The sequence below is a fragment of the Lepisosteus platostomus genome, chromosome 28 (assembly GCF_059453375.1).
Source record: "Lepisosteus platostomus isolate fLepPlt1 chromosome 28, fLepPlt1.hap1, whole genome shotgun sequence".
Classification (NCBI taxonomy): domain Eukaryota; kingdom Metazoa; phylum Chordata; class Actinopteri; order Semionotiformes; family Lepisosteidae; genus Lepisosteus; species Lepisosteus platostomus.
This window is the reverse complement of record NC_142638.1, coordinates 10,940,564-10,950,637: the sequence shown is the minus strand read 5'-3', so window position 1 is coordinate 10,950,637 and position 10,074 is coordinate 10,940,564. Positions and strand designations below refer to the sequence as shown.

The 10,074-nt window shown below is 39.6% G+C and overlaps 1 protein-coding gene across 1 annotated transcript; it reads right to left on the bottom strand.

Moving 5' to 3' along the window:
• Window positions 1-366: 366 nt before the first annotated feature.
• Window positions 367-7,386, bottom strand: LOC148638897 (uncharacterized). The gene is made up of 2 exons (XM_088622859.1): window positions 6,058-7,386; window positions 367-1,607 (listed from the first exon to the last, which is right to left on the bottom strand). Exons 1-2 carry the CDS (start codon window positions 6,227-6,229, stop codon window positions 826-828), a joined length of 954 nt encoding a protein of 317 aa, XP_088478985.1. The 5' UTR covers window positions 6,230-7,386; the 3' UTR covers window positions 367-825.
• Window positions 7,387-10,074: the final 2,688 nt, after the last annotated feature.

Genomic DNA, 10,074 nt, shown 5'->3' with positions numbered 1-10,074 from the left:
CCTTCTGGGCTTTACCTGTGTGATGTCACCAGGGGAAGGTCAAGTCGATAATGACATACTGAATAGATGTAAACAATAAAACAGAGTTCTCAAAAGATAGAGAAAACAAGCTAGCAAATTTTAGTACCAACACCAAACCAGTACCTGAGCTCCTTCTTTAGTCATTTAACTAACCAAAACTATTCCCATTTGTTACTCTAAAGCTACTGTTATAATCTCCAAATGATGATCTCGAGCAACCAAAATATAATACACAATCCAATATTCATTCTTGTTAGATTGTCCATAAAGTTAAAAAGCACCAGGGTTCTTTTCTTTGTTTTCATACAGCTGATGCGCCAAAAAAAAAAGGGCATCAGTTGAGAGTTTGTGTGTTGAAAGTTGTCTTTATTTCATATGCATATGGAAGTCTTGTGTCCCAATGCCAACGTTGATGCCCTTTGTTTGGCACAACAATTTTGGCCCTGCTCGCACCAACTTCTTGACTAAAATGTGACAAAACCTAATTTTATTTCAGTCGACTGAAAGTAAGACAAATTATAGTCAAAATTCAGTCCATTAGAATACATTAAATGTGTTCAAGAAGGTATTCGTGTCAGCTGTGTCAGTATGTGTAGGCTGCAAAGGAACAAGTTTGATTAAATGAGGGTGATTAGAAAGTGACTTTGATTAATAAATCTCTATAATTGACTAAGACTATGACTAAATCAAAAACTGCTGACTAGATTAACACTGAAAAACAGTTTCTGCATTTTCACAGAATATGGTCATAGCATTATCACTACAGGGTTGTAATCTTTGCTGTTGTCTTTCCTTTACTAGGTCCTACCAGTACTGACCTTTCTTTGTGTGCTGTAACTGAATACTGTTGTCTTCACCAGGTACATCAGTATCCTTCTCTGCAGGCTCAATCAACTGGAGCTTCATGTTCTGCTCTGTTACTTTAAACTCATTCACTTCTTCTTTGATCTCTTGTGCAGAGACAGAATTCAGTTCATTACAATTTTCAGTACTATTTACAGAGTCCAGATTATCAATCTTCTCTGTAAATTTCTTAGATACTAAGGGATTATTCAATTGTTTTAACCACTTCTGCGATGACAGCCTCTTCACTTTAACAGAACAAGGCCTTAATATTATCAAACCCTGGAGTTGTCGCTGCTGTTCCTCCCTGTACTGACTCTTCTCTGTGTGCTGCTCAGTGATGTTCTCTTCACCAGTCTGCTGCTCTTCTGTATATACCAACTGGAGCTTCATATTCTGCTCTGTAAGATTAATGTCATTCAGTTCTGCTTTAAGCTCTTGTACAGACATGGACTCCAGTTTATCACAACTTTCAGTAAGGTTGTTAGAGACCAGATTAATCTTCTCTGTAAAATCATCAGACACTAAGAGCTCAAGTGTCTCACTCTCAGGCTCTGTCTTCAACATGTGCACAGAGTCCAGATCCTCGACACTCTGTCTGCTCACCGTGTGCTGTTCACAGAGTTTCTCTTTCCTTTCTACAGCAGTGAGCTCTGTCAGAATGGACCCCCACTGCTCCTCACTGTGCTGCTGTTCAAGAGGAGCCCTTTCCCAACCATCAGGGAGATCACTGGTCTCTGACCCTGCAAACACAGGACAAGAGAACATGACTTTTAACATGGGCTGAGAGTAGTGCTCAAAAGGAAATAATACTCACACAAAAGAAGATTAAAATTTAAAATTGAGACAGAGCAAGAAATCAAAGTTCATTTTCAAATGTGATATATACTGTAAGAGGACCAGGGGAAGGGTCATTTATAACCGGTATTTCCGGAACAAAACACTTAATATACTCGATATAGACCTGAGCAAGATGGCCACCTAGGAGAACTAGCTGACCCGCTGTTGGAAAAGGCCTATGCAGCGAAACAATGAGACACAGCTGAGCTATATCAGGAAACAGAATATAAATGCCCCAGAAGTGGTGAGCCAGAGCGGAAGCCAATAAGGTAAATGCGTTTTGGAGGAAGAAGAGGATTAGGATTGTGGTTGAAAGGATTAAGGAATAACGGACTACGATTTGGTTACGGCATGGATTTGTGTGGACATACGGACTTTGGAACTTGGATTGTTTAAGGATACTGGAAATGGATTACGGCTCGGAACTGGAACACATATGGACAAAGAAACAGAGAAGATCAATGTGGTGAGAGTAACATCCCTTTTACACCTGCATTTCCCTGGGGGTAAAGAAAACGTCCGAGAGACTACTCAATAGGTTCTTTTGGCCAGGGATCTATAAGGCCATCGAGAAGTATTGTCGGGAATGCCCGGAGTGTCAGAAAACTGCTCCACAACCTTATTATAGAAACCTTTGGATTCCCCTCCCTATTATTGAAACCCCTTTCGAACGGATTGGGATGGATTCAAAACCACCAAAGGTCACCGGTATATATTGGTAATATTGGACTATGCTACGAGATACCCCGAAGCCATTCTGTTGAGAGCTGCCACCGCCAAAAACATAGCTAGGGAGCTAGTACAACTGTTCGCTAGGGTCGGATTTCCTAAAGAGAGCGTAACTGATCAAGGAACTCCTTTCATGTCTAAAGTAATGCGAGACTTATGTAAGCTATTGGGTATACATCAGATCCGAACCTCGGTCTATGACCCTCAAACTGTCGGTCTAGTAGAACGTTTTAATATGACCCTGAAAGGCATGCTGAGGAAGGCTATGCAAGATGATGGGAAAAATTGGGATCAGCTGCTCCCGTATGTCATGTTCGCGGTTCGAGAAGTACTGCAGGCCTCGACTGGATTTTCCCCATTTGAATTACTATACTCTTGGAAACCACGGGGCCTATTAGACGTGGTCAAAGAATCTCAGGAGCATCAACCTTCCCCTTTACAGACCATCATTCAACATGTGGAGCAGATGAGCGGAAGAATAAACGTTATTGTTCCCATTTTGAAAGAAAACCTGGAGAAAGCCCAGGCTCAACAAAAACAAATTTATAATAGGGGAGCTATTGCGAGAGAATTTCTGCCTGGGGATAAAGTACTGGTCTTAGTTCCGACCCCAGAATGTAAATTGGAGCATCCTATTTTATATGTTAGTCACAAGTTAAATCCTACAGAAAAACAATATTCTACAATAGAGAAAGAATGTCTCGCAATAAAATGGGCCCTGGACTTTTTAAGGTATTATTTATTATTATATTGTACACAGATCATGCACCATTAACCTGGATGTTACAAAATATGGATAAAAATGATAGAATTACATGATGAGGTCTTAGTCTGCAAAGGTTTCAATTCCAAACGGTATACAGACCCAGAAGGAAACAAGGGAATGTAGACGCCCTCTCCCGAATGCACTGTTAATTTTTTTCTAGACTGCCCGAGGACGGGGCTAATCTCAGGGGGAGGGAATGTAAGAGGACCAGGGGAAGGGTCATTTATAACCCTTATTTCCGGAACGAAACACTTAATATACTCGATATAGACCTGAGCAAGATGGCCACCAAGGAGAACTAGCTGACCCGCTGTTGGAAAAGGCCTATGTAGAGAAACAATGAGACACAGCTGAGCTAAATCAGGAAACAGAATATAAATGCCCCAGAAGTGGTGAGCCAGGGCGGAAGCCGATAAGGTGAATGCGTTTTGGAGGAAGAAGAGGATTAGGATTGTGGTTGAAAGGATTAAGGAATAACGGACTACAGTTTATGGTTTACGGATTGCGATTTGGTTACGGTACGGATTTGTGTGGACATACGGACTTTGGAACTTGGATTGTTTAAGGATACTGGAAACGGGTTATAGATCGGAATCAGAACACATACGGACAAAGAAATGGAGAAGATCAGTGTGGCATGAGTAACATCCCTTTTACACCTGCGTTTCCCCCGGCGACACCACAATACCACAAAATCAAACAAACGTAAGCTGCCTGAACACAGGTAATGTGAAAGGAACCGAAAGTCATAATAATAAAATTAAAAAAAAACAGATTTCATCCAAGTCCAGTAGATCTAATAGAGAGAGGGGGGGTTAATACAAACACACTGACTGGACACTACATTACATTAACACTGCACTGAGAGAGAGGTTAAACACACAACATCCGATCACATTAAGAGCACAAAGGGGAAAGAAAGGAGGAAAAAACAAGGAGAAGCAGAGAAAAGAGAGAGGAGTCAGAAGAAGTTGGGAAGTTTGCGCTAAGCGAGAGCTCCTACTTCATGATCATCCAAAACAAACCTGACTAGTATTTGAGTATTTGAATCTCGTTAGAGAGAGCATGCTATTCTGTGGTTTAGGAAACGTCAGGTTTCTGGGTAAAGGATACCGCAGTTAGAAAGATCTTTCCTGTTTAGGGTGCATTTTTATGGAAAGGGATATAGGCTCCCATTTATTTTGTGGCATCCATGGTGCAGAGAGAGATTTAACTCCAGGTTGCATTGCATTTAGTTAGAAGGCAGCTCCTCTTTTGTGTGGCCTCTGTAGGCATTTTAAGAGTTTAATAGGAACAAGTAATAGGTTTATTCCATGCTGAAAAGAGAACAAAGAAAACACATTTTGGCCGTGGTGCCTTCTGAGGCGTGAGGGCTCACACCCGAAGAAGGCTCCATGGCCGAAACGTTGCGTTTTCTTTCTTCTCTTTTCAGCATGGAATAAACCTTTTACTTGTTCCTTTGCAGGCTACGCATGCGGACGCAGCTACCCACCTGCACTACTTAAGAGTTTAATACTAAGTTGCAGTCAGGGGTTTTCTGTGTGACCAGAATGTTAGGCTTCTGAAACGCCTTGTTTCTAAATACTGTACATAAAGTAACTTTTTGTTTTGTTGTGTGTAGTTTAGTTTGTGGCTTGTCACTGTAATAAATATTTGTTTAAATACACGTGTGGATTATGAGTCCTCTCACCAAAGCTGTGCCAGAGAAAATATTCACATGCCTCTAATCATACCAGGTGCTCAGATATATTGCCAGAAAATACTTACTAGTTGAGGGTTTTGAACATTTATTGACAACCTCTCGGTCAATTCCTGATTTTCACCATTTTCGTAACACTTACTGGACACTACAATAAATTAAATATACACCAACCCACTGAAGCTAAGCAGGTGTGAGCCTGGTCAGTACCTGGATGAGAGACCTTGGAAAAACTGAGGTTGCTGCTGGAAGAGGTGTCAGTGGGGCCAGTAGGGGGCGCTCACCATGCAGTCCATGTGGGTCCTAATGCCCCAGTACTGTAACTGGGACACTATACCGTAAATTGGTGCCGTCCTTCGGATGAGACGTAAAACGAAAGTCCTGACTCTCTGTCATCATTAAAAATCCCAGGGCGTTTCTCAAAAAGAGTAGGGGTGTATCCCCAATGTACTGGCCAAATTTCCCATTGGCCCTTGCCAATCATGGCCTCCAAATAATCCACACCTATGAACTGGCTTCATTACTCTGCTCTCCTCCCCATTGATAGCTGATGTGTGGTGAGCGTTCTGGCGCACTATGGCTGCTGTTGCATCATCCAGGTGGATGCTACATATTGGTGCTGGTGGAGGGGAGTCCCCATTACCTGTAAAGCGCTTTGAGTGGAGTGTCCAGAAAAGCACTATATAAGAGTAAGCAATTATTTATTATTTTCATTATTATTCATATTAATATTAACATTGCACTGAGAGAAAGGAGTTAATACAGACACACTGACTGGACACTACAGTATATTAACACTACACAGAGAGAGAGGGGTTAAATGGGCTGTAATATTTTAACTTATTTATATACAAGTTATATGCATAATCACAAGTAAAAATAAAAAAAACATATAACGTAAATACCATATAATATATATTCCCTAATGAAGTCGGACTATACACCGATTCTGCATAACAACTGTTGAATCTGAACGAGTTGTTTTTAGCACCATAACCGGACAACAACAGTTCAGTTTCCAGGAAAGAATCCCGTTGCTACATCACACAAGTCTTTCTCACTTCACTCTGCATCTCTCCACTATATTCTCACCATTGAGGAAGGTAAAGACTGTTTTTAAACACACACACACTGACTTCACACAAGTCACTGCACTGACCTAACAGCATCAGTTTCGTGTCCGTTTCTTCTTTTATTTCTGCAAGGACTTCACGGGGAAGCGTGTGTCCAACATGATCTGTCTGTCCCCGATCTCCTCCTGCTCCCGACTCCTTCTCCAACAAATGTAATCTCCACTTCAGGCTCTCGTTTTCTTTCTTCAGAAGCGCCATTTCACTCCAGAAACTGTCCACACACTGTGTGATTTTAAACACGGCCCGTCTCACCAGGATATGGGAGATGCTGCAGAGGTTCAGGTTCACAAGGAAAAAATATGTCTTTATAAACCAGAATTACCTTCTTCTTTGTGGTTTGGCTAAAGCAACCGATTCAATTACTACCCCATGGGTAAAATATCCGCGCAGCATGATGACGTAATTCGTTAGTGCTGCCGACGCTTCAAAACAACCGAGGAGAGGAGCTGAAAAAGAGCGTTTCTGAATTATCTGCGAGTTACGCTGACCGTGTGTGTGAATTCCGTGCAACTGAAAATTAATTTCCACGTTTAGCTTACAGGACATGCAATTCTAAATTTTAGGTTTATGTAAGTATTACAATTATTTGCATGCCCCGAACAAAAACAAAAGACTCACAAAAGCATTGTTTGTGTAGCGCCCCTGAAGAGGGAAATGATTAAATCAGTCACTCAACTCGCTGCTTTTTCATCAGTGGCTTTTAGTGCGAATCTATATAGAATAAACAGTTTACAGTAATGCATTGTAAACAAAGAAAATAAGTTGAAAGTTACAAAAATGCTTCTTAATGTTTTCAATTACATATTAAAAAAATACTCTGCATTATGTTTTATTCAGTCTTCTCCTTAATACATTACACATTTCAGTAAAAAATACGAAACACTACAACAGTCAAATCGGCGATATCGCGAGACCAAGTTGGTATTTTTAAAAAAACGTAACGTTCACTGGCAGTATAAATGCGATAGCACTTTGAATATAAATATAAAAACTAATAAATATAGAAAACCATGAGCAGTGAGATAAAGCTAAAACTATTACCGAACATTAACTAAATTGCTAATCACAAAAACATTCATATTTAACGTACCAACTACATGGCCTTTATGCTAACCACGAGGATTCGCACTCCTAACTTTGTTCTAATAACTCGATATAATTTAATTACACTCATCTATGACCAGAAAATACTTTTGTCATAATAACAAATAATTGATAACTGTTTTCTGCAAATAACAATGGTGTTTTATACACTTTTTTACCTCAATATTTGAATCTGAATGACTAAATAATCAATCACTCAACTCATTCTTTCCTCATCAGTGGCTTTTAGTGCGAATGAGGAAAGACAATGGGAGCCCCCTCTCGCTGAGTTTCAAAGACATAAGCAGTAAATTACCTATTAAAAGTGAATGTAGACTCTACGGGTAGATAACATATAAACAGATTGAACAAAATAACATCTCAGTGAAAACGATAAGAAATAACAGCGTCCATTACAACCCATTACATTTGCGCCTAGTAAACACGCAATTCTGAATGTCAGGTTTACTTAAGTATTACAATTATAAGAAATGAGGTGATAATCAGCAATGACGTCTACCTATGAATTTTGTCTTAATGTGCATCACACAAACTAACTCGAACTAAAAACGAACTAAACATGAAAAGACAGTTTGCTTTGTTTTTTTCTTTGCCTGAAATAGTTTATCGGTAGGCAGAAAATTTCACCTTAGCCATGTTACCTGCACACAATAGTATCAGCTTTCAATAAGTCTGTCTCCCCAGGAGCCACACTCACTCATGTGATAACCCAGGGATATGCATCTCCACAGTGTGCGAGTGTGGAATCTGGTATCCCCTGCACATTTAGTGGCTGCTGCCACTTTTAGGTACACAGGTTTAGGGTGGTAACTCGTTGAGAGAAGACTACACACTTAGAAAGCTACAGAGGACACTTAAACAAACAGAACTCTATTTACATAAGGAGGGTCAGCTGCTGCTCATCCTGCTGACCCTCAGACTCCCCCCGCCTACAACTCCCAGCCTGCTTTGCCCTGAGTGCCTACAGATGCAGCCATTCAAAACAAGCGGGGTGTGCTGTTGTATAACGTGTCACGTGTCGCGTCCAAACGTGGTAAAACGCGTCTTTTCGCATCATAACGCAAACTGCATTATGCAAATTAAATTGTGTTAATAGTATCCGGAATCACCTTGTAAAACAGCCAGGAGTAGCTAACAAAACTTAACCTCTCATGTACAGCTTTAAGCTCATGTACATTTGAGCTTTTAAATATAAACTGTGTATTACAGCATGTTAATCATCATACATTAAAAAGTTGGTATATTTTATGAAAGCAAGATTGCTCAGTTGGGCAAAAGTACACAACCTACCTTAATCATAAATATTTTAATTATGCAAAAATATTTTATGCATCAAAGTTTTTACCGAAGATATTACTAATAGTATTAATAATGAATGACCTTGGACAAGCTGTAAACTCAAAGTATTACCCTGGTCCACATTCTTTGTAACCGTCTTTGTAAACCAAAATACTATTTTTTCATAGACAAAAAGTAACAGCACAGCTTTTCGTTGATCACCTATTCGTTTCCAATCATACAAAGTAAACATGTGTACACAGCGGTCCCCCTGGGTTCCAGTTAGTGCGTGATTACGCATCGATGAAAAACCGGAGGTTTAAAAAAAGAGAATTAGCTCACTGATAGTTTTATGTGCAAGCTGTGAACATTTTCACAGGTCATGGTCACTTGGTTTGAAGGCTTTCTGTGTTTCCCTTCCAAAGATGTGAACAAAAGAATATGAATGAATAAAAGCATTTGATTAAAAACGCGTTTGCGTTTGTTTGGGTGCTGTACCAGCTGTACCGTAAAATAAAGTGCCCTTTTTCATTCAACGAGGTTCTGAGTCACTGTGTCCGTCCTATATTATAATGCCACAATATGTCTTTTATGTGTCGCAAAAAAGTGACTTGCTTCAACAAAATATATTTACTAATCCTTTCGCCTGGCAATCTACCTGAATGCCCAACTATCTGAGAAGCCGTCTGTGAAACCAAAAGAACCACAATTGAACGAGTGATGATAATGAGAGAGAGAGAGGAAAAAGTAATTGGTTTATTCCATTCTGAAAAAAAGAAGAAAGAGAACACAACATTTCGGCCGTGGAGCCTTCTTCGGGTGTCATAGAGAGAGAGAGTCCTCGTTGCCCCCATTTTGATTTAGATCGCAAACGTGTTTCATTAAATGTCTTTATTGATTCACAATCTGACAAATGCAACATAAATCATTATCTTTGTCTTCTATGTATCTTAATAAACTTTCAGCATAGCTTTCTCCCCATTTAGTTGTATTTTTGGGGGGATCTTGGGATCAAACATGGAAAGATTAGATTGTAATGGTTTTTATTTTTTAAATACATTTTAGAAAAGTGTAATCTATACTAAAAAGCCGTATTTATTTAATACCACTTGATACTTATATTAATAGAGATAAGAATTCAAGTTGATACTGTTTAGACCCAATTATTTTAAACTGTATTACAGCATCGTACACTTGTTTAAAAGAGAAGAGAGAAAACGCAACGTTTCGGCTCTGAAGCCTTCTTCAGGTGTGAGGGTCTTCAGCTCAAAATGAAACACCAAAATGTAATGTAGGCTGTGAACGGGTTAAACTATCATCTGAAATCCTGCTTGAATCCTGCTAAACTAAAAATTAGACACAAGAAGAGAAAGGCTCTGGTGAAATTTCTCTTTGAACTGAAGAGTTAAAGTGTAAAATGTATCCTTTTAACAGGAAGAGATGTGGTGCTTTAAACAAGAGAGTGTAGTGTTACTTTTTGTCAATGAAAGTGTGTGTGTGTCTCTCTGTCTAAAGGGATCCACACGGTACAGGTTCCTGCTACTGAAGCTTTTCAGAGGGAAAGATGTTGACGTCACCGCGCAGGTGAGCAGACACACCCTCTAATGTCAGGCGTATGCGGTAAGTATATTTAGATCTTTAATTTAATATCGTTATTGATT

Bases quoted from the DNA above. Each gene is read 5' to 3' on its own strand.
- LOC148638897 (XM_088622859.1), bottom strand. From the start codon at position 6,229: ATGGCGCTTCTGAAGAAAGAAAACGAGAGCCTGAAGTGGAGATTACAT. The intron at 1,608-6,057 runs GTCAGTGCAGTG...CTGTGTTTGCAG, and splicing joins CACGAAACTGATGCTGTTAG to GGTCAGAGACCAGTGATCTC.